Raw genomic sequence first — 25466 nt, forward strand, 5'->3', positions numbered from 1 at the left:
CTCAAATCCAACGAATATTCCTGAAAAGCTGCTGTTCAGGAGTTGCCTGGGAAGTTAACAACTACTCTTCAACTTGCCCCACCCAGAAGTTACAGTACTACCTTAGGCTGTTTCTCAAAAAAATCTCCTTTATTGCTTAGTTACTTTCAGTGCTGCAAATCACTTTGAATTTCAAAACTGAATTGACATTATGAGACCTAGGATAAATAATGTGTATGCTGCAAAATGTTGGTGATGTCTTTGATCCATTTTCAGCCATAGTTTCATCCCATTTTCAGCCAGTTTTGTTCCATACAGCATTAAACTTGTGAACTCTCAAGCTTCCTCCTTCCGTTATATATTCAAGATGGACAGTGTTTAAGATTTATTTGTTATGTATATATAGTGGTGTGGGTCTATACATATGTTGTATATAGGATGTTTAGGTGTGCGTTATGTATGCGTTCACTTTTGAGAGCGGGCACCTAAATTTCATTTTTGATGTGCCCACAGTAAAAAAAATGACAATAAAAGTTATCTGATCCAATAAACTACATAAGACTAATTGCTGACTAAATATGAACAGGATTATGTTACAGTGCCAAAAAACAGATGTTAGCTATTATTGTTCCAGTTTGGGAATGTTCATAAACTTAGTTCACACATGCACAGACCCAGGCCAAGTTGAGGCTACAAAATCTCTTAGGATCCCAGCTAACCATTTCATGTTTTAATCAGGTTTTTCAAATCATATTTCCTAGAACTTGATGGGGTTCTGTGAAAGACTAAGGGGAGAAATAAACAGTTTTGCTAGAACAGTGATTCTCAACCTTTCTAATGCCGTGACCCCATAATACAGTTCCCCATGTTGTAGTGACCCCCAAGTGGGTGTGGCCACCAATAAGAGGGAGTAGGACAGCTAGGGAAAAGGGAAAAAAATGGCGGACAGCATGGTTTGGCGACCCCCGTGAAATGGTCATTCGACCCCAAATGGGGTCCCGACCCACAGGTTGAGAACCACTGTGCTAGAACTTTGCCAAAGGGTTCAGGGAATTTTTTTTTTTTAATGAACAGGTTCTGTGGCCTGAAAAAACTTGAAAACTCCTGTTTTGATGTATTGGTTTAAAAGGCCAACTCTGCAATTAATTACTACAAAAGGAATGTCAGCAGCCTCTATTTATATCAGAAAGATGTTTTTTTTAAATTAGTTATCTTCTCACCAGCAGGTAGAAGAAATACTGCCTATTTCAGTACTCCACTTACAGATTGGCTATTTCCTTTTTACTTTTCAAATATACATTGTATTGCCCTGGCATCAAATACAAAAACACATTTGTTTGGTTTTCCCGGTTTTTATTATTGCAAAAGAATGATTGTTGCTGCTAACAAACAACCATGTTGCCAATATTTTATACAAGAATAAATCCATGATGCTTTACTATAACACTGCTTCGACTGGAAGATGCTGTTATAAATGAATCAGTGAACTTGCAAATTTAATAACTGAGGTCCGAAATTATGATACAGTTAAATATATCAGTTCAGTTTCAAATTGAACGGAACATTCTTGGGATTTGAAAAAATCCAAAGGCCATGGTTCCTATATGAATTATAAGCAAGTTAATTTTTTAAAAAATATACAGCTGTTCAAAAATACATTGACCGTCACGTAATTGACATTTCCTGATTTTTCCCTTAATATTTCTTCAGTATTCGAGATAACAAATAGTTCAAATGCTTTGAAGCCAAAACTTTCTAACTAAAAATAGTCTGTTTGAATATTGGCACAGTCTCTGAAAGATTGGCCTTAATTTGTTTTACAGACCTCTGATAACCATTATTAAAAATCTCTCCAGCACAGCTATTCTAAGATAATTTTATGAATAGCAACACTGATTAGATTCAAAATATTCTCAGTGTTATACAGCCTCAAACTAACCATTCTTGAAGATATGGATTACAGGTAGTCCTCAACTTACAACTACTTGTTTGGTGAATGTTCAAAATTACAATGGCATCGAAAAAAAGTGAGTTACAACTTGTACAACCACGGCAGCTTTCTCACAGTTATGTGATCAAAATGTGGGTGCTAGGAACTGGTGTGTATTTATGACAGTTGTAGCATCCTGGAGTCTTGGGATCTCCATTTGCAACCTTCCCAGCCAGCTTCCGACAAAGTCAATGGGAGAAGCTAGATTCGCTCAATGACTGCATGTTTCATTTAACAACTGCAGTGATTCATTTTACAACCATGTCAAAGAGGTCATAAAATTGGGCACAACTCACTTAATAACTGCCTTGCTTAGCAACAGAAATTCTGGTCTCCGTTGTGGTTGTAAGTTGAGGACAACCTGTGTAACTCATGATCACCAAAACCCACGAAAGACATTTAGTTGGGAAAGGCTGTTAACAGAGGGAATGCAAATAAGATTGTATTTCACAATAAACCACCTTAAAAAAAAGGAAACACTTAGCAAAAATAAAATAAAAATCTTTAAAAGAATAGTTTAAAAAATGAAGAGAAGAATGATAAAGATTTTTTTTCTCCTGCAATCAACTGTCAGAAATCAAGCCTGACCCATCCTTGATTTAAGATCAGACCTTCACAAAGAACAGATGAGCAAAGAGAGAAACCAACTTATTCATTCTCTTCTCTCTCTAGTTATCAAAATACCTATAAAATTCTATTTATAGTGACAAGATAAATCGAAAAGGCTTAGCTTTTTTCTTTTCTTTTTTGGTTAAGAAATCCAGGGGCCAAAAATAGAATAAATGAAATGGTTACTCCCCAAAAGTGCCCACTAGTGTTTTCTTTCCACAGTGATTCCAAAATAAATCCCACTGAGCTCAGTGGAACTTATTCTTGGTTCAGTTACAAGTTGGCAGCCTTAAATAACTTTCCACGGAGAAAGGTTCTTTTCCAAGAACATCATGAATTGTTTTCGTTCACTCATTTTCCTTTTGCCTGCTCAAGCTACAAGTAGTCAGGATCAAATTTGTCGGGTAAAAAGTCAAGAGGGTGAGACAGGAAATGCACAAAAGTTTCCAAGAATATGAAACCTTGCACGGCCTTTGTGAGGGCAAAGGTGTACATGATGTGACAAAAGGGCATTACACATGAGACCGAGTCTCTGCATTCTTTTTGCAGCAGGGTGAAAAGACACCTGAAATGGGGGTGTCCAACCTTGGCAACTTTAAGACTTGAGGACTTCAACTCCCAGAATTCCCCACCCAGCTTGGCTGGCTGGGGATTTCTGACAGTTGAAGTCCACAAGTCTTAAAAGTTGCCAAAGTTGGACACCCTTGCTCTAAAGCAGTGTTTCTCAACCTAGACAATTTTAAGGCATGTGGACTTCAATTCCCAGAATTCCACAGCCAGCAATTGCTGGCTGTGGAATTCTGGGAATTGAAGTCCACATGCCTTAAAATTGTCAAGGTTGAGAAACACTGCTCTAAAGCTTACACAATCCTCGTCAACATCCAACAGAAGTAAACGTCCATTTTCTCTGAAGTCCTCAAATCCCAGATTTAGTCAGAAATATCTATGTATCGTGAATCTAGTGTAAAAAAGCAAGAGAATAACTCAGACTTTGGAGCATTAATGCTGGTCTGCCTACACAGAAATGCAGAAAACTGCCTTTTACAGCATCAAATCATTGGCCCACTTTAGTCCGCTACTAGTAGAATTCCCACTATACCCATTAGGATGAAGCGTGCTTGGCTTGTTTGTGGCTTGCTGTGCATGCGTTCTACAAACCAGGAAGCATCCAAGATTCAGTTAACTTTGGATAAATGTAACAACTGACAGCAGTCAATGGCGCCCAGTATTCCAGGCAGCAGCTATTCCAATCTTATCTGGAGATGCAGGAAATTGAATTGAAACCCCTGACTTTTATTCATGAGACTGGACAAAAAGAACCCACTGTCTCTTAATATAAGCCAGTTTCATATATTCAAGTAGGAGAAAGAATCTGGGAAGTTGTTTTTCTGGATTGTTTTTCAAATATTTGGGTGGAATGATCATTGCACAAAAGAAGCAGAACTTCTTGGAGTAAAGCCATATGAGTCTCTTACTAAATGTCTGCTCAGTTCCATTGCCTTAACTCTGGATAAAGCATAAAGTCTTGGAAAGACAATTTTAGTGCTTGGCAATCAGCGCAAACATTTGGCATTCTTTCTGAAGGCTTCTAAAACATCTTACGTTTCAGGAATGCTTGTTTACAGAAGAGATTCACAAACTGCCGCCACCTCTGGCTTAAAACCTTGCCTGTGCCCCCCCCCCCCCGGGAAATTTTCAAACATTATTACTAAACGGCAATTTTTATGCAACAAAAGGGGGAAATTCTTAATACATGATTCCCTAAGCTCTTTTAAATTAAATGTAATTAATATGGCTTTCTTCAAGCACCTATATTTAATGGTAATTACATTTAAATGTGGTTTTCATCCTAGTTTCCCATTCCTTTGAGGACTGCAGCTCCCAAGATTCCATTCAAAGACCAGGTGTGAACCTGGTCCAGGAAAAAAAAGCTACCCTCTTTGGATTTAGAGTTAATGTGGATGTGCTCCCTTCTGTTTCTTTTACATTAAAACACGACAGTAGCCCTGTGTTCTAAACTAAGGCTCCCTCTGATTTGCAGTAGTAATGCTGTTATCTTTGCAAAGAAAAACTGGCTTAATAAAGCTCCACATTATACTAACATACGCAAATTAATACAAATTAAGTATACAGTAATACTGATGCACCTGTGGGATTTCTTTGTCACGGAACATAATAGCATACATTTCTAAAAGATTAATAAACACATGAAAGCGACAATAGTTACTGTTAGTAACAGCTGTTAGTACCAGTGGCTTAAATGCCAATTATTAGAAATGTGAGCTCCACTTTAACACATGGGTTCACAAAAAATGCTTGGCCACATAGGCTGAGTTCACACATTGCTGTTCTATGGTTTGCTGAACAAGCCAGTATAGGCTACATGTATAAATCATGGTTTGCAAACCATCAGTTGAGCTTGCTTATGAAGCAAATTGGGGTGACACAGGAATGCAACCATTATGATAGTTCAGAGGTGTCAAACTGCCAGCCGGATGTGTCACGCTGAAACCACGCCCACCCCATTGCCGGCAATGGGGAAAAAGTTGTGATACGTCACGACACGTCACGTGACGTTGCAAGTTTGACACCCCTGTGATAGTTCCATCCAAGTTACCATGCACTTGTTGGATTCCATCTCACAAGAGAGTGTTTTGACAAACATTACAGCTTTCCACTGCAGATAAGCGTGACCACACAGACCACATTTCTACTAATGTCACCAAGAGACATAAGGAACCCAGAGACAAAGGATGGCAACACAGAACTAGGTAGAAAGAATTATGATGATCACAGAATGTCCCAAGAAGGGAATTAGGGATATATGGAAATGTTCCAAGCGGATTAAAAAATTCAGGAGAGCGTAGATTAAGAACGATCAAGAGATGAACAAGAGCAGACTGCCGCATGAATACAGAGACCTAGATTATGCAACATTTAAATCATTTGAGTAGGTTTCTAAAACAAAAATAAAAGCCTGCAAAGGTTGCTGCTGCTGTTGTTTGTAAACTGAGGCTATCCTTAGACACCACCTTCTTGCTGATATGCTGCTTTTATATTAAAGACTCTGTAAGTGACTTCAGAGCATATGTGATGTGGTAGGCTTAACACTGGTAGGTCCTTTTGTAACTTGAATCAAAGGGAAAAAAGAAGCCTGACTTTTAACAGTGTGCTGATTTCAATCCAGATGGTGGCTTGACCACCCAGAGTGCCTAAGTCAGAACACATTTGTTTATAAAAAATACTGGCTCACTTTTACATTATTTAAAAACAAACCCAATAAGGCTACAAATATTACTTCATTCCCAAAATATTTTCTACAAGCTATCTGTCTTCTATAGATTTTCTTTTTCTGGTAACAAAACCCCCAACCTACCGCTCAAATAAATCCTAGAAAAAAACATGTAAAAAAAAAATCAAAAGAAGAGACGCCGTTTGGGGTCTAGTATAAAATTCTATGAACAAGGCAAAGGGGAATTCGCTGAAGAAAGCAATTGTGCTTGAAAGAGTTAGCTATAAGAGGAAACCAGGCCACCAAAGAATATGGTGGCTGGACACCATCAAAGCTGACACCAGCCAGAACATAGAACAAGAAGTGTAAGATCTGATGATGTGGAAAGACCTGGTCCATAGAATCAAGAGTCGGACACCAATGAACAAATAACATCATCATCCATCATGGGATCAGGAGAGGAAGAACATATTTTGGGGGGGTTACAAGATATATTGCTTATCTCTGAATGCTCCTGTTCTCAACTGAATTCACACGTCTTTTCCTTCAGTCAAGAAATTAGAAACAGGAGAAATTAATGTGCAGAACATGAAATAAAGGAGGGGAAAAAAACCCACAGGCTATGAGACCCCGTTTTGAAGACCATCTCACAACTGAGAGGGTATCAACAATTGTAGCAGTATTAAATTCCTGTGACTGGGACTCGCTCTTTGTGACCAAAAACATTAGTAAGCACTTCCAAATGCTTGATGTAGGACAGCATAATTCCTGGGACTGCGCTTCATATACCGTGGGTGCTTTGAGCAGTGTAAGATATTCTCGGTGGTGGTAAAGGTTAACAGATTAATAAATGGAAGATTTGGGACTAAATCTGGCTCTAGAGCAGGGGTAGGCAACTTCGGCTTTTATGACTCATGGACTTCAACTCCCAGAATTCCTGAGTCAGCACAGCTGACTCAGGAATTCTGGGAGTTGAAGTCCATGAGTCATAAAAGAGCCGAGGTTGCCTATCCCTGCTCTAGAGGAATAGTCAAAGGGAGTGGAGGCTTTGGTGGATGAGACTACAACTCACAGAATTCCCAGCCAAGAGGATATTGTCTTGGTGTTCTAGGAACTATATTTGCAGCAGCTTGGAGGGTAACGAACTGGGAAACTCTGGATTAAGGGAATGATCTCCATAACGGCATCAAACAGGAATCCTGCGAGCATCAACAAGAGACACACATATAGAGATCCTGCCTGGTGTTTCTCAACTTCAAGATATGTATGACTCCTTGAGATCCTCTGACACCATTTGCAACTTAAGAGTTCTAACGTGTAAAACCGTGTTTAAGTACTATAAATTCAGGATCCTGAAGGGGATTGGTTTGATGCAGAAACGATGGTATCTCACTAAGGAATCAACTCACCAGGTTTTGGCTGAGAACTGCACCAAAGGAGTCAGAAATCCAAGCGGCTGGCATTTCACTGCAGCCTCATACTCAATCTCCATGCTTTGCACTGCACTGTCTCCTAAGTACCACTTCCTGTAGCCTGATTAGTTTTAGAATAATCCCACAATTTATCACCAAGAAAGATACCTGGGCAGCTTCCTTCACATTATGCAGGTAATTTCAGATATCAGACCTTCGTGTTTCCAAGGAACACTTAACTGCTTAAGGGGAATTTTCATTTACATACAACATTTGTTTTTCAATACTGTGTTAGGCCTAAGCTCCAAAGACACAAGAAGCAGGAACGTTCACTGTTAACGTTTGCTCAAGAGGAGGGCCCTTGTTTCCTTCTTGGTCTCGGGGCTACAGGTGTGGTTTGGCTTTCTGAAGTCCTTCCTTCAAGAACTGGAGGTAAGTTGCTGTTGAAGGGTCTTCAAAACTGGAGGAGAAGCCAAAGATGCTGCTCTCAACTTCTTCAGGCTTCATAGAAGTAATATCCAGGAAATAGTTGGCATTGATGTGATGAACCTGCAAAACAAAACAAAAAAGCAAGGTTGCAAACTCCATAGGATGTTTCTTGTTTTCCCCAGCAGCCACTGGGGATGGAGGGAGGCCCAGGGCAACCTCGCCTGCATCTCTTTGATCAAAAAAGGAGGATTTGCCCATAGACATCCTGGTTGATAGTTATAGATCAGTGGTGGCGAACCTATGGCACGGGTGCCAGAGGCGGCACTCAGAGCCCTCTCTGTGGGCATCCACGCCGTCGCCCCAGTCCTAGGCCTTCAGCTGGGTTTTATAAAACCTTTTCGCTTTAGGCCTCCACTGCCATGTGCAAAAAAAAGAAAAAAAGGTTCAGTCAATTTAAACTTCTCGCAGGAAAAAGATCTTGCAAAGTTAGAATTGACTGATGGAATTTTTTAGTCCCACCCAATCTGCCGTTACCACCGCAGCCACGCCCAGCCAATGGGCCACACCCACCTAGCACCCGACGATGCATAAGTCGGTTTTGGGTTGCAGTTTGGGCACTCGGTCTCTAAAAGGTTCGCCATCACTGTTATAGATACTCTTTGCATATACACGCACACACTGAAATCTCCCATGCATCTCTTTTTGTTCCTATTGATACCTAGAGTCACAACAGCAAATATAGTCATTCATATTTAACTTTTAGTGTTTCTGTGAATATTTGTGATAAATCTTCCCTGCTTCAAGCTGAAGTTTGGGAAGTATTTCAGCTAATTTCTTCCCCTTAATCCATCCCAATGCTTAAGTGGTTCTGAGTACGTGTGTGTCATGCCTCTGCCCAAGATGTAGCCATTTTCAAGCAAGTTAACTTTTACCATCCTACAGATGCTTGGCAAATGCTGATTTCAGAGCCTTTGGAACAGAAAGGACAATCATTAGAGAATATTTTTCTGTTCTCTTAGTGCTGCGAGAACACTGCATTGCTCCAAATGTTTGATTTTAGCTCTGTGATATAGAATTATCCATGAGATGTTCAATTCTAATTGCAGGCAAGTCAAAGTAATTCCAAAAGATTCCACGGTTTAGAAAATTAAAAGATAAAGAAGAGGTGATTGAAAAGATCCAAGAGAGTGCAAATCTTACCACAGTGCCATTGGGCAGGCAGATCATAATCTCCACAGGGAAGTTATACTTTTCAAGATGTAGGTCTGCAAGTTTGCTGGTGATCTCATCCCGTTTACCCTGTGAAAGGGACATTTGCGTTTTAACATTTCTTGTGTTAGTAAGATGCTCTTCGTTTAGTTCAAACAGAAACAAATCTTAGTTTAAAATGAGATCAAAATCTATGCTTGCATCAAGATCTAAAAACCACGAAAGATTATTACAGTATTTAGTATTATTGTTGATATAGTGTTTCCTAACTGTTTGCTTCTTGTTTTATTCTGGTCCATTGGATTGTCTTCCAGATGTTGTTCAACTCTTATCTTGTAGTAGCTTCATCCAGAATGAAGGAGTCTGGAAACTGTGATTCACCAACATCTGAATGACCACCATTTCATAAGCTTTGTTGTGAGGAGTTGAGATGGGAATGAGCAAGAGCAGAAGGACAGAAGGATTTGTTTTTGAAAGATAAAAACAAGTTCATTTGTAGAGTCCTGCCATGTTGAGCACTTGGCATAACCAATACTAAAAATGACATTTATAAATCATATATAACTTTATTTAGATTTCAGTTATAAGCAAAGACAAATTCTTCAGTTAGGTGTTAGGGGAACACCCACTGATATCTACAAATGATGCTAGTGAAGAATCCAGCTCCAATGTGTCTTTTGACAAGGAAGAAGAATGTTGAAGGTTCTCAACATAGAAGTCTTTCTGGCTATTACTCCTACTAATAATATTAACTTTATTGTCATTTTGAAAGTACACGAATTGGCATACATCAAAATGAAATTTTGTTGCATACAGCTATCAAAGGGTCACCACCTCCGATATACACTCCTTGTTCATGGCCAGCTCAAGTTACAGATTGATGGCGAATGATGGCAAACAGGACAGATGGAAACAGAGCTCGATGTGGATTAGCCCTCAAATTAGCTTGCATTCCTGCATGACAACCTCGCCTGCTTTCCTTTTTCTGATCTTGTCTCTTCCACCTTTTCCTTAAAGAGGCCTCACTCCTTTTCGCCCCTGGAAAACGCTGCCGCCACTGCCACCAACTTCACTGCTGGTGAAGAAGATGGAGGCTGTGGTTAGCTTTAATTGGTGTGCTAGTTGTGGCCATACCTGAAGGAGAACTATGCCGACATAAGTTACTCTTTTCACCACTTGACTGGATGACTATAATGTGCAGTCCATCTGGAAGTTTCAATTAGTGCAGAATGCAGTGGTGTATGGCATCAGGAATACACTATATGGGTCCTCCATTGGCTTCTGAGAAGTATGGATGCAACTCAAGGTGCAAGTTTTGACATATAAAACCCTCTTATGAGTTGGCACTTATTGACCCAGCCAACTTGTCTTGAGAGAAGCCATTAGTAGTAATCCACTTCTGTAAACTGAGGAGAGGGAAGCTGAGGCTCAGAGACACTTCTCAATATTAGCAATCATTTTTGTGAACAAACGTCCCATGGATATTATACTTGTCTCTTCTCTGATCTCATTTAGGAAATGAAAAGCTGAGTCCTTCTGGGTCCTTGATGAACTGAGATGGGAATATATATGTTTGATTCTGAACTGCTGATTATAGTTCTTTATCTTTCACTTTTAATCAGTAATTGAATTAATATTCACGAATTTATATCTTGATCATGGATGTTTCATTATTTTTATTCAGCAAGGATGCTTTAATTGAACATATATTCATGTCAATAGGCATCAGGAGCTTAATAGATTATAGCAGTTACAACTTTACTAAACAAAGAGGACAAAATCCTGAGGCTTAGGGATCCCATTCCAGGTTTGCTGCAATGGAGGGTCAGCTTACTGGTCATAAGGGTTATGAAATCCTTAGGTACTAGAGCAGTGGTGGCGAACCTATGGCACGGGTGCCAGAGGCGGCACTCAGAGCCCTCTCTGTGGGCGTGCGTGCCGTCGCCCCAGTCCTGGGCCTTCAGCTGGGTTTTATAAACCCTTTTTGCTTTAGGCCTCCACCGCCGTGTGCAAAAAAAAAAAAGGTTCAATCAGTCAATTTCAACTTCTCGCGGGGAAAAAAAGATCTTGCAAAATTGGAACTGATTGGTTGAACTTTTTAGTCCCACCCAGTCTGCCGTTACCACCGCAGCCACGCCCAGCCAATGGACCACACCCACCCAGCACTCGACGATGCATAAGTGGGTTTTGGGTTGCAGTTTGGGCACTCAGTCTCCAAGGTTCGCCATCACTGGACTAGAGGCAATGTGCTGAGAAACAAAGAAGGATAGTACTTCTGCTTTTACGTCTTGCTTGCAAGCTTCCCAGATCCATCCAAAGATGAACTGGCTACCATAATAAAGGAATAAACAGAACATGATCTAATAGAGCAAGGATTGACAAGGTTGCAAGACCAATCAATAAACTACTACTACTAACAGAACAAAGTTCATCTTATGTGATCTCTTCCCTGTCTTCTGAAACCTCCCATTCCACCTTGTCCTCCTCTTGAATTTCAGTAGCAGCTTACCTGTAAATCTTCCAGTTCCTTCACCAATGACCAGGTACTGATGAAACTCTCATTCAGGAATGCAAGGATGGGCGAACTTTCCAGGACTGTTTCCCGGAGAGTTCGCCCTGAACCTGCTCAAAGAGGAGGAACAAAAGAGGTTAGGGAAATCTTTGGATGAAACATAGCATCACTTAGGAGCAGATTTCTGAATCTTTAGGTAAAATGGTAATATTCATATCTCGCTCATCACTTTCATCTCCTTGAATATCTGTTATGTTGGTTCTGCTGCAAACACTGAGTTGGGCATTGAAGAGTCTAAGAATATAGGAATGAGTGGGTGCCCAGGCAAAGTTCTTGATATGCCCAGTTGGGAGATGGAGCTCAGCTTGCCTTAATGCAAGTCACTCTGAATTGGCTTAGTAGGGCAGTTTGGAGTAAAGTCTTTGTGTAGGGCTTGGCATGCAGTATTATGCCAGCGACTTCCAGGAGAAGCAGAAAGCAGGAATTAGAAACAATGAGAGATAATATGCAAACTGAATTAAACATCCTAGTGTATTGTACTGTCATTTGTTTTATAATTGCTTGAATGTAATAATAATAATAATAATAATAATAATAATAATAATAATAATAATAATAGTAGTAGTAGTAGTAGTAATAAAGTTGGAAGGGACTTTGGAGGTCATCTAATCCAACCCCCTGCTCAGGCAGGAAACCCTACATCATTTCAGACAAATGGCTGTCCAGTCTCTTCTTAAAGATTTCCAGTGTTGGAGCATTCACCGCTTCTGGAGGCAGGTTGTTCCACTGGTTAATTGTTCTAACTGTCAGGAAGTTTCTCCTTAGTTCTAGGTTGCTTCTCTCCTTGATTAGTTTCCATCTATTGCTTCTTCAGGCGCCTTGGAAAATAGCTTGACTCCCTCTTCTTTGTGGCAGCCCCTGAGATACTAGAAGACTGCTATCATGTCCCCCCTCGTCCTTCTCTTCGTTAAACTACTAGACATATCCAATTCCAGCAACCGTTCCTTATATGTTTTAGCCTTCAGCCCCCTAGTCACCTTTGTTGTTCTTCTCTGTACTCTTTCTAGAGTCTCAACATCTTTTTTACATTGTGGTGACCAAAACTGGATGCAATATTCCAAGTGTGGCCTTACCAAGGCATTGTAGAGTGGTATCAATACTTCACGTGATCTTGATTCTATCTCTATGTGTGCCCTTCTATCTTTGCATTTCCTCTTCCTACCTCTGTTTGCAACGTCTACGTTCCTGCCTGCTCTCAATTTTCTTTTTAAGTTCTTCAGAGCATGGCTTCCTTTTGCTCAAAGCCTAGATCAACATTTCTCAGTTTTGGTAGCTTGGGAGATGTGTGGATCTCAACTCCAAGAATTCTGACGTCCACACATCATCAAGCTACCATGGCTGAGAAAAACTGGCCTGTACTCATACGTTGTTGAGATTTTTATGTAAAATCAACCTAGCACAAGATCCTTAACTAATGAAGCACCTTTAGGGTTTCATGAGCTATTGAGTTAAAAATCAGGGTATCAAAACAACAAGTATATTATGTTTACCTCAAATACTATTAATGTTATTCTCAATGATCACCCTAGCATTTTTATCTTCTGCTTAGAAAAAAAAAACTTAAGACTTCCTAACAAACTCCTTTTAAAAAAACAACCCAATGTCAAATTCAGCCCTTACCTCAGCATGACTGATCATCTAAGGCTCCCCACAAGAGTATGGAATGAACAAGTTTACCCTCAGACTTGGCTTTCTCAAAAGCCTGGGTAAAGGGAAAGTAGGAAACCTGAAAAACAAAATGAGCTGAATGTACCCTTCATTTGGGATATCTGGCTCATGTATTTTATTGTTATGAAGGCTAACATGTTAAAATAGCATAGTATGGAATAGTATATTCAAAATGGAGACATATAAAATGTCCCTGATTGGCCACAGGTCCCTCGGCCTGACGGGACCACCGCCTTCACGGATGCGGCGCTGGTGGGGACCCAGAACCGTGTCAGGGGAACTTGCGAAAGGGGAAGGGGCGGCTTGCAGGCGAGGGGGGGGGAGACTAAGGGGATTTTCTTACTCCCCCCGTCTTACTTTATCAGCCTCGTAGGCCCAACCTTCCTCCTGGTACAAAATGAGAAGAGAGGGCTCCTGAGCTGGTGCAGAGTGCTCTCTCTCACAGACTGGTGGGGATTGGGGTGGGGGTGGGGCCGTCCCTCCCCTCTAAATCCAGCTAGTGAAGATTATAGTGTCTGGCCCAGGGGTCTTCAAACTTGACCCTTTTATGACTTGTGGACTTCAATTCCCAGAATTCCTCAGCCAGCCTGGCTCAGCTTTGAAACTCTCCCTTTCCCCTCAGCATGCCTGGCTGAGGAATTCTGGGAATTGAAGTCCACAAGTCATAAAAGGGCTAAGTTTGAAGACCTCTGCTATATACTGTGCAGGTAGTCCTTGATTTACGACCATAATTGGGACCACAATTTCCATTGCTAAGCCAAGTGGTTGTTAAGTAGGTCATGCCTGATTTGACAACTTTTTGCTATGATGTTACACAAATTGTTGCAGTTGTTGACTGAAACCTGCAGATGTCAAGAGAATCTGGCTTTCTCCATTGACTATGCTTGTCAGAGGCCATCTGGGACAACCCGCAAATGGCGATCATGTGACTCCAGGACACGGCAACTGTCAAAAATGCACAACCGTGGAGAAAAAGAGGCTTCCTCACATAATGCAGGCGGTGCTCCCAGACCACTGAATATATGAGGTAAAAGTCACATCAGCTCAGTCATATGAGCAGTTTCGGAGCAAGTGTTTTAAGGCCCAACGTTTTTGTGAAGTCTTCCTCCTCTTCCTCCACGGGGGGGAGGGGGGCAAGAGAAAAACTATTTCTTCAAAGCTTGATTCTTTGAAGCTTCATTTGCATTTCAAAGGGAGCTTCCTTTGAACAATGAAAACAGCATCTTCAGGGAGGAGGCCCCCTCCCAAAACCAAAGACAAGACAGAGGCCCCCCCCCCAGCTTGTGCAGGTTTCACTTGCTCTGTTACTTAAAGGTAAGAATGCCTCTGAATCGCACTCATCTCCTGGCCAGATTCACAGTATTTTTTTCTCAGCAGCATGTGAGTGCGTAAGTGGTTTTCTCAATGTCCTTTTCTGGGCTCTTTTCCAACTTCCCATCTTAATTTACAACCATGATTATTTTCAGGTGGTTTCCTGTTCAGGAAATAACTAATGCAGATAAGGCAGGGCAAGCTACTATTTACATAACTGCTCATATGCAATGTGCTCGCAATTCATTCAACAAGAAGTCACATATTTCAAGTTAACCAGAGCACTGGCATTACGCACAAGCCTGTAAGCTGGCCAATCCTGCTTATATAAGCCTTCTTAAAAGAAATCTGGTCTTCTTAAGACAAACATGCAAAAAACGTGCCCTGTAGGCTATTATTTTCTTTGCACACCTCAAGACTCCTTTTGAATAGGTGAGGCCAAGATTGGCAGCCTTTTTTGTGTCTGTGTTTGGGGGTTGGGGTTAGGGTTCAAGGGTAAAAAAAGGTCCCTAAGTCTCTCAGAGACTTATAGTGCCCTTTCACCCTATAAATCCCAACCACACCCCAAAATCAAGTCCTGGCCTACCCACTTTTAAACTGCTCCATCAATAGGGCACAAAGCCTGATGCAATCCTTGACCCAAAAGTACTTGTGTTACTTAAGAGTCAACCATGCACAAATGTCTTAAAACAGTGGTTCTCAACCTGTGGGTTGGGACCCCATTTGGGGCCGAACAACCATTCCACGGGGGTCGCCAAACAACGCAGTCCGCCATTTCCCCCCCCCCCTTTTCCTTAGCTGTGCTACTCCCTTTTATTCTATTGGCTTTTGAAAACCAATAGAATAAGACTCTCTTGAATAGAGTCTAATTCTATTGGCTTTCAAAAGCCAATAGGAATTGTCCAGGCTGTCTCTGCCCTGCTGAGCCCGCCAAAAGTCCCATTCTGCAAACGGTGCTGCGCCAGTTGAGTAGTCCTCGACTTACGACTGGTTGGGGGTCGCGGCATTAAAAAGGTTGAGAACCACTGTCTTAAAATGACTCGATTGTTCAAGTTCCCCCAGCTTTTGTTTTAATTTCATTTTCTCCTGGAATTTTTTTTTCCCTAGCTCAATGGAGGGAGAGCTCTGTTACAAGAACTGTGTAACTTTTCATACTTTGAGTTATAAATTCACTCTTTATTTCAAATTCCAGAGTTACACACAGCCTTTGTGTTCTCTGCTGATAAGAAGCTCCTAGAAACATTTCTATCATTTGCCTCTTTCACAATGGCCTCGGGGATAAAGGAAGGGAGAAAAGATACAGCCATTAAAACATCAGTTGTACTAAGAGATCCAGATTCCCACTGGGACCTCAACCAGTACTTCCAAGCATGTACCAAAAAATGTACTGTGCATTTATTTCACATATCTGAGTTTTGGCTAATTCAATTCCCTGGAGCATGGGCATAATTATTTAATCACATTTGAGAGGATGTCAGGATCTTTACATACTTTCTTAAATGGATACATGACCACTTCCAGTTTCCCAGATGCTTCTTCCCAGCTTATTTCTCTCTGCCACGAAATCTCCTCAAAAATAAACTGAATTGGTTCTCCTTCTCTGCTGTCAATCACATTCCCATTTTCATCATGAATCATTGAAGGGGTAGATGGTCCCAGAGACTCCAGCTCCATCTGTGAAACAACAGAGACATAAGACCTTTTTGGGATACCAAAATGGTATTTGATTGCCTTATGATGTAGTCTATTTCACACACCAGGAACAGGGGTTGTTTCAATAGCTACACTAAACATAACAGTAAATGCAATCGCTATGGAATAGCGGGAAAAGGACTCTCCAATTTCTTAGCCAACATTTTCTGGAAAGATGGTCAAGACTAGATTGGAAAAAACTGAATGTTCTCACTGTTAATTGAAAAAGAACAAGGAAATAACAACAACAATACAGTTGGAAATATTTGATAATAATAAAGTTGGAAGGGACCTTGGAGGTCATCAAGTCCAACCCCCTGCTCAGGAAGGAAACCCTGTACCATTTCAGACAAATGGCTGTCCAGTCTTTTCTTAAAAACCTCCAGTGTTGGAGCATTCACCGCTTCTGGAGGCAGGTTGTTCCACTGGTTAATTGTTCTGTCAGGAAGTTTCTCCTTAGTTCTAGGTTGCTTCTCGCCTTGATTCGTTTCCACCCGTTGCTTCTTGTCCTGCCTTCAGGCGCTTTGGAGAATAGCTTGACTCCCTCTTCTTTGGGGCAGCCCCTGAGATACTGGAATACTGCTATCATGTCCCCCCTCGTCCTTCTCTTCATTAAACTGGACAGACCCAATTCCAGCAACCATTCCTTGTATGTTTTAGCTTCTAGTCCCCATCTTTGTTGCTCTTCTCTGCACTCCTAATAGCAATAGCACTTAAATGTATGTACCACTCCATAGTGCTTTAAGAGAATAACAGAGTTGGAAGGGACCTTGGAGGTCATCTAGTCCAACCCCCTGCTTAGGCAGGAAACCCTGTACCATTTCAGACAAACGGCTGTCCAGTCTCTTCTTGAAAACTTCCAGTGTTGGAGCATTCACCGCTTCTGGAGGCAGGTTGTTCCACTGGTTAATTGTTCTGTCAGAAAGTTTCTCCTTAGTTCTAGGTTGCTTCTCTCCTTGATTCGTTTCCACCCGTTGCTTCTTGTCCTGCCTTCAGGCGCTTTGGAGAATAGCTTGACTCCCTCTTCTTTGGGGCAGCCCCTGAGATACTGGAACACTGCTATCATGTCCCCCCTCGTCCTTCTCTTCATTAAACTGGACATATCCAATTCCAGCAGCCGTTCCTTATATGCTTTAGCCTCTAATCCCCTAATCATCTTGGTTGCTCAATGCATGTACACAGAGGATTAGTCCAGACTGGCTACAGACCTGAGGTAAGTATCCTATATCCACCTCCATGTTGCTGCTCTCCAAGACACCGTATAACCATTCCATATCTACATTAAGAGACCTGATGGGGGGAAAAAAATTACCACCATTAGAAATGGGAAAGCTGTAGTCCACAAGGCCAGAAACTTTCATTCACGTGAAGCAGGGCACCCATGAGAAAGAGAAGAGGGCAATTACCACACACAGCATTTAGAAGTATACGGAATACACTGACAGCAAGACAAGTTATTGTTAAATAAATCACTGCAATTTGCTTGAAAGGCCTCGTGGACATTCCAGAATCATATCCCTCTCCAAGCTTCATCTTCTTTTGGTAAAATGTCAGTACCAAAGCACATGCTCTACCTCAGCAATTTTAAGGTGAGCTTAACTCAGTGTTTCCCAAACTTGACCATTTTAAGGCATGTGGACTTCAACTCCCAGAATTCCACAGCCAGCGTTGCTGGCTGTGGAATTCTGGGAGTTGAAGTCCTCATGCCTTAAAATGGTCAAGTTTGGGAAACACTGCCTTAACTTATGATGAACTTATCTCCCAGAATTCCCTGGTCAGCATGGGGGAATTCTGGGAGTTGAAGTCCTCATGCCTTAAAATGGTCAAGTTTGGGAAACACTGGCTTAACTTATGATGAACTTATCTCCCAGAATTCCCTGGTCAGCATGGGAATTCTGGGAGTTGAAGTCCTCATGCCTTAAAATTGTCAAGTTTGGGAAACACTGGCTTAACTTATGATGAACTTATCTCCCAGAATTCCCTGGTCAGCATGGGAATTCTGGGAGTTGAAGTCCTCATGCCTTAAAATTGTCAAGTTTGGGAAACACTGGCTTAACTTATGATGAACTTATCTCCCAGAAGTCCCTGGTCAGCATGGGAATTCTGGGAGTTGAAGTCCTCATGCCTTAAAATTGTCAAGTTTGGGAAACACTGGCTTAACTTATGATGAACTTATCTCCCAGAACTCCCTGGTCAGCATGGGAATTCTGGGAGTTGAAGTCCTCATGCCTTAAAATTGTCAAGTTTGGGAAACACTGGCTTAACTTATGATGAACTTATCTCCCAGAACTCCCTGGTCAGCATGGGAATTCTGGGAGTTGAAGTCCTCATGCCTTAAAATTGTCAAGTTTGGGAAACACTGGCTTAACTTATGATGAACTTATCTCCCAGAAATCCCTGGTCAGCATGGGAATTCTGGGAGTTGAAGTCCTCATGCCTTAAAATTGTCAAGTTTGGGAAACACTGGCTTAACTTATGATGAACTTATCTCCCAGAACTCCCTGGTCAGCATGGGAATTCTGGGAGTTGAAGTCCTCATGCCTTAAAATTGTCAAGTTTGGGAAACACTGGCTTAACTTATGATGAACTTATCTCCCAGAACTCCCTGGTCAGCATGGGAATTCTGGGAGTTGAAGTCCACACGTCTTAAAATTGTCAAGAAACTCTGCTCTAAAACCCGGTAAGACCACTTAGTTGCCTGACTGAGTAGCTGAAATCATGCCACAAGTTATCATCTGGTTTATCTGATTTTGGCTTAGCACACGATATAGATTCAGTCACCATGTCTTGGTCAAGGCAATGAACTCTATCCAAGGAGTTCATCTTTTGCCTTTAAGCTTGTTAAGAACTAAAATTAAAGCAGATCTGTTTCTCCATCAGAAAATGAATTACACCCAAATGTTTATTGCAAACTGTCTTCACTAGGAGAATGTGAAATTGTTAATGATACATTGAGTAAGCCTGCTTCAAATTTCACGCTTGCTTGTAGTACTGGAAACTGGAGAAGCTTACCTGTTATTAGGGACAAACAGTTTGAACTCTCGAACATGGGAAGAATCCTTTGAGAGGACAATGTAGCCTGTGAATTGGGCAGGAGAAAACCAGAATGGGAAATCTGGAGGCTCATTCAGTTGGAACTCTGCATGGATTCTGGAATCAAAAGAAGCAATCAGCCATTATGTGCTAATGAAGCCAAGCAGTTAATTTTCACCAAATCTATCCTCCCTCATCCCCACCAAATTAAGATGACTGCATTCACACAAGAGAACAGGCCAGAAGAATTTTGGATTATTGTAAATGAGCAAGAATGAAATGGCTGAACAGTGGAAGTTCTTTACAGGATGCATTTATTGAGACGTGTATCTATGTTGGCCTGAATGGTTGAGCTATGATTGAGTTCTACATAGATATGTTCTTGAATATCAGACAGATGTTTCCAGTGATCCAAACTAGCTGTTTATGCTGTATGGACCATGCTACATTTGGGCTTAGACAGCTGCACAAACTTCCAGTTTGCCTCTATGGTAAATTCCCAGCACTGCCATTAACACTGAATAATTGAGAGGGTGGAATATTCTGCCTCTTATACATACAATATTGATGGTTCTTCTCGCCTTCAAAACACAAAACAAGATTTGGCCCGTCAGTGGGTATTTTTAAAGCTCCTACTCTACACTACGTGTATTTAAAAACGATTGTGTTTTATTATTTTAATTTGCACGAGTTGCTAGCATCTGTGGGGATCCAAAATTGAATGAAAACATTTTCATATAAAGCATAGAATTGTTACTCTGAGTTTTCTTTCTATTTTTAACAGTGTATTAACTATTTTGCAGAGATCTCTGTTTTCACTGAGGAAACATTAGCCCTCCATTAGGCATATTCTGAGTTAATAAACTGCACTCTCTTTTTCTCATCAGTCACTTAGTTTGATCCACTGGGGAAAAAGATTTATAAGTGCAAATCCATTCCGATCACAGAACTTCCTGAGGAATGTGTAACAAAGCCAGTCACATACATACATTTGCAAAAATGACAAGAGTTATACATTTCAAGCTCCTCTTGCTTAGCTATACTAGATCTAAAAGAAGGAACGATGGTTCTCATTTTCTAGGAAGTGGGAGACTAAGTGGCTGCTTAATTCAGTAGTGTTGGCTGTACCATGACGGGCACTCTCCTGAGTATCTGGCTGGAATTTTTGACAGACCTTTTGGAGATGCCAATGAATGAATCAGAGTCTATTTACATGCAAAGCAGGTTGGCTAGATGCTCAGGTGGGAAGTAATCATCAGGTGATCAATTTCACCGGCACATGAAATATTCCTTCCCTACCACATGGGAACTGCTTGTCTGCACCAATAAGTAACGCAACAGTCCAATCAAGCAAAGCTGGTGCATGAGGAACCAGTGAGCAAGGACGATTATTCTCAATCTGACAACCCAGCAACAGAAGGCCTTTAAATTCATGGTCTTTAAATGGCACTGGGGGAGGAATATCACATCCCAACCATTCAATCTGTTCCAGGACAAAGAAAGCTAAATTTAACTTTGCATTAAAAATTAATCCACTGGGCCTTCTTTATTTATAGTTAATTATTTATAATTAGATCCTTCAATACTGAAGCCACACAGTAATATAAATAAAACATAAACATCAGACCACAAACTTTAAAAACATATATGTATATAATGAAAAACAATTGCAATATGTTTTAAGGGATTTTTAAATCCCAGCAAGGACATCAATTCTCAGGTTTGACGGGAAAAGCATTCTAGAGAATGTGGATGGCCAACAATTCAGCTTGGCCACAACTTTATAAAGGGGCCAGTTCATGAATCAAGGCCATGGAGTCACATACATAATGTGCCTCCCCCAGTCTTTCCTTCAGATACTTCTAAGCAACCAGATGAAATAATCCCACCTGCGGTTGCACCCAACATGCTTCTTGCTCAGATCTACTCATACATAATCGCACGCCTATCCTCCCACGCCCCACACTGAATGCAACCTCTTGGGGGACTGTATCTGAAGGGTAGCGCGATGTCTCAACAGTTAAAAACGCTGAGCTTATCAGCTGGAAAGCTGACAGCCCAGGTTCAAGACCCAAGTGCCGTGGGATGGGGTGAGCTCCTGTTACTTGCTCCAGCTCCTGCCCATCTAGCACGTTGAAAGTATGCAAATGCGAGTAGGTTAATAGGTACCACTTTGGTGGGAAGGTAACAGAGTTCTGTGCACCTTGGTGTGTAGTCATGCTGGCTGCATGACTACGGAAGTGTCTTCAGACAACACTGGCTCCCTCAGCTAAGAAACAGAGATGAGCAGCACCCCCTAGAGCAGTGGTGGCAAACCTATGGCACGGGTGCCAGAGGCGGCACTCAGAGCCCTCTCTGTGGGCACGTGTGCCGTCGCCCCAGTCCTAGGCCTTCAGCTGGGTTTTATAAAATCTTTTTGCTTTAGGCCTCCGCCGCCGTGTACACACAAAAAAGGTTCAATCAATCAGTCAATTTCAACTTCTTGCGGGGAAAAAAAAAAAGATCTTGCAAAGTTGGGATTGATTGATTGAACTTTTTAGTCCCACCCAGTCTGCTGTTACCACCGCAGCCATGCCCACCCAATGGGCCACGCCCACCCAGCACCCGACAATAAATAAGTAGGTTTTAGGTTGCAGTTTGGGCACTCAATCTCTAAAAGGTTCGCCATCACTGCCCTAGAGTTGGACATGACTAGACAGGGGAAATCTTTACCTTTACCTTTACTTTACCTGAAGGCTATTCTGTAGTAGAACTCTGCTACAGCTTGAATGCAGGCCACTGCTCCCTGAGGAGCAAAACGGGTTTTCACAAATGGCCGCGGGTGGAACATACTCAAGAGCTTGTGAATCAGGACCTAAAGGAAAAGATACAGGGAGGAATGACCTGAAAATGAACAATAGCCCCTGAAAGGAGAAACCAAGAATTACAAAATCTCAGGACTGGAAAGCACCTCTACTGAAATAACAATCTTGAAATCCTTGGTGTAGGTTGCCTGTCAGGTTCTTGAAAAGAGCTATTAAATCTCCCTTCACGTTGTCTCTCTACGACAGGAAACGTGCCCAGGTGCCTCTCCTCACCGGAGGAAAAAAAAGTGTCTTTCTGAAATACTGCTCAACAATAGATGTCTTAGCTCAGGGGTAGTCAACCTTGGCTCTTTTATGACTCGTGGACTTCAACTCCCAGAATTCCTGAGCCAGCATGGGGGAACTATGGCCCCCTCATGACTGGTGGACTTCAACTCCCAGAATTCCTGAGCCGGCATGGCTCAGCTTGGAAACCTCTCCCTTTCCCCTCAGCATGGCTGGCTCAGGAATTCTGGGAGTTGAAGTCCACGAGTCATGAAGGGGCCAAGGTTGCCTACCCCTGGGCTAGGCCTACCAGTTTCTGGTAATCTACTCCTGTCAGGCTTAATAGACTAGTACAGAGGTAGGCAACCTTGGCTCTTTTATGACTCGTGGACTTCAACTCCCAGAATTCCTAAGCCAGCATGACTCAACTTGGAAACCTCTCCCTTTCTCCTCATGGCTGGCTCAGGAATTCTGGGAGTTGAAGTCCACGAGTCATAAAAGAGCCAAGGTTGCCTACCCGTCTTTAGCTCCTTGCTCTCCCTCCCGTTTCTCTGCTCCTTTCAATAATTTATAGCTCCTGTTATTACTGAATATTTGTTATAGTAATCACAGTGGTTTTGGTCTTTAATACACCTGATCCAATATTCCAATGGGCAGCTGCCAAGGACTGGAAATTGATCTGCCCATTTGCACTGCATTTCTACTTTGTGCTCTATCGATCCGCAATGTTTCTTTCTGTGATTCAGAAAGCACTGCATTAAAATACCATTGCTTTCCCCCCTTCCCCCTCTTTTCAAAGCCTTCCTCTCAAGTCCGTTTTGCCGGGACTGGACTTAATGAATCATCTTATAGCCCAGTGTTTTTCAATCTCTGCAACTTTAAGACAGGTGGGCTTCAAAATCCCAGAATCCGCCAGCCAGCCCGCATGCTTTCTTTCTATTTTCTATTCCCCAGCATGCTGGCTGGGGACTTCTGGGAGTTGAAATCCAAAGGACTTGAAGTTTCTAAGACTGAGAAATGCCAATATATAGACAGAGTTCAGAAATTACAGGCATTTAACGCCACTTCCCAATAAACAAAATTAAAGGTGTAGAATTCCCCTTTTCATAAGAACCAACAACCTCACCACTGTATCAAATTCAAGATAGCCCCACTCAACAATCACAAAGGTTATTTTCTCTTCCTCATTAGGAAGCACCACACTCACCTCCTTGCCCTTGGGAGCCGGAGGGTAGAAACGGTTATTGGGAAGATATCCGGTAAAGATGTTTAGTTCGCTGGGAATGATCCACCACGGGTCACCAGGTTCCAACTTATTCTTTGGGGGAAGAAAGGCCTTGAATTGTCGAGCAAACATCACACTGAGGGGTGAAGCAGGAGCTGTCCAGTTGCGGAGCCCAGTAAAGGCCACATGGGAAATCTGAAGAAACAAGCAGGCCTATTAATAAGCAAACCTAGTTTTTAGAGATTGCAAGAACAGCCATAATTGGGACCAGAATTTTCATTGCTAATCCACACAACCGTGAATTGTGCCCACGGTTGTTAAACAGATCCTTGCTGTTGTTAAGTGAAATGACTTTGCTTGCCAGAAGCCAGCTGGGGAAGTTGCAAATGGCAATCTCATGAGTCTAGGAGAGTGATGGCGAACCTTTTAGAGACCGAGTGCCCAAACTGCAACCCAAAACCCACTTATTTATCGCTGGGTGCCAGGTAGGCGTGGCCCACTGGATGGGTGTGGCTGTGGTCATGGCAGACTGGGTGGGTGTGGCCAAGGTGGGCGTGGTCACCTCGATGTTGCTTGTAGGGAGGGACACCTGTGGGGGTCGGGCAGGGTTGGGGGAGATCCAGGGAGTCTCTGGCAGGTGGGGCAGTGGGCAGGAGGCTTGTCCTGCGGGGTGAGGCGAGGTGAGGCAAGGCGAGGCAGGGCGGGGGTGCCATTGCCGCAGGGCAAGGTGATGCAGGGGCCAGGGCAGCTGCTGACACCATCGCCCCCCACACACAGAGGCCAGTGAGCGCATGGGGCCAACAATGTCTGTCAGCAACCACAGCAGCCACAGCCTGCCAGCCCCTCGACCGGCACAATCTGGGGATCCTCAGCCCACCGCCAGCAGTTCAGAGAAGCCACCTCTGAGCTGGATGGCTGGCCGACAGCTGAGGAGGCGATGCAGTAGGTCGTGCCCGGGAAAAGGAGAGCATGCGAGGCCAGGAGGGATGGGACGTGCGGGAAGGAAACCAGCCTTGCTGGGATGCATCTGGCCACATGGGACCTTGCCAAGTTAGCAGACAGCTGGTTGAAGTGGGACGGTTGCCATCTCCGGGGCATGGCACGTGTGCCCACAGAGAGACTCTAAGTGCCGCCTCTGGCACGTGTGCCATAGATTCGCCACCACTGGTCTAGGACACTGCAACCATTGTAAATACATGCCAGTGGCTCCAGGGCCTAAATTTTGATCCCGTGATTGAGAGGATGCTGTGATTTTCGTAAATGCAAGAAGCAGTCATGTCACTTTTTTCAACACCCTTGTAACTTTGAACAGTCATTAAATAAATGGCCACAAGTTGAGGCCCACCTCTATGTTGCTTATTTATTCTTAGTTTTAGATTTACACATATGTTATATCCCGTGTAATTTTTAAACTTCCACTTTTTTATATCCGTTATACATCTTGTACATTTATGCTTATTTTTAATAACTGCCCTGGACCAGAATAAAGATCAATTGATTGAATGACTGGATTCACAGAATTGCTGACTGAAACTGTCCCCCCCTCCCCAACATATGTCTGTAGCTGCAATATATATTTTTTAAACTGTGCTACTCACTCCAAGGAAGCCATCTTTGCTCTTTGTCATGGTTTCCATCAACAGAGGCTGGAATTTTGCAAGGATAGAGAGAGTCTCTCCACTGGGATCCATCACTTCCTCCTCCTCAGTTCCAGACACAGGAACCATCCCTGAATGGAACGGTAGTAACCAAAAACTCATTTTAATAAGTAAAAATATGAAATTGAGAATACAAGAAAGCCTAGCAATCAGAAGAAGTTGGCCTGAAAGGTGATGCAGAGAGGAAAAGATGTCTCAGTGGGAATGAAGATAATATTGATGTTATGCTTCACTATAAGATGGATTATATCCTTTACAGACCCAATGGTGTCTTCTGTAGTTTGATATAAATGGTTAAGTAACATTTAGAAAAATAATTGTTTCTTTAGGAATTGAATGCCACCAAACAAAACCGCACAGTAGTTTTAATATGTCTGAA

General features: G+C 42.2%; 1 protein-coding gene across 1 annotated transcript in view; it reads right to left on the reverse strand.

Annotated features, from left to right (window-relative positions):
- Positions 1–4522: 4522 nt before the first annotated feature.
- Positions 4523–25466, reverse strand: part of SELENON (selenoprotein N) — a 31761-nt gene continuing 10817 nt past the window's right edge. The window contains exons 3-12 of the mRNA XM_039357256.1: positions 25028–25158; positions 23412–23624; positions 21866–21990; positions 19116–19253; positions 17312–17393; positions 15903–16085; positions 13053–13158; positions 11370–11482; positions 8852–8950; positions 4523–7771 (exon numbers count right to left, since the gene is read on the reverse strand). Of these exons, the coding sequence (XP_039213190.1) occupies positions 7607–7771; positions 8852–8950; positions 11370–11482; positions 13053–13158; positions 15903–16085; positions 17312–17393; positions 19116–19253; positions 21866–21990; positions 23412–23624; positions 25028–25158 (1355 nt within the window). The 3' untranslated portion in view covers positions 4523–7606. The remainder of the gene's footprint in view (positions 7772–8851; positions 8951–11369; positions 11483–13052; positions 13159–15902; positions 16086–17311; positions 17394–19115; positions 19254–21865; positions 21991–23411; positions 23625–25027; positions 25159–25466) is intronic.

The sequence above is a fragment of the Crotalus tigris genome, unplaced genomic scaffold (genome assembly GCF_016545835.1).
Source record: "Crotalus tigris isolate CLP2741 ecotype Arizona unplaced genomic scaffold, ASM1654583v1 scf7180000018884.865410, whole genome shotgun sequence".
NCBI classification, from domain to species: domain Eukaryota; kingdom Metazoa; phylum Chordata; class Lepidosauria; order Squamata; family Viperidae; genus Crotalus; species Crotalus tigris.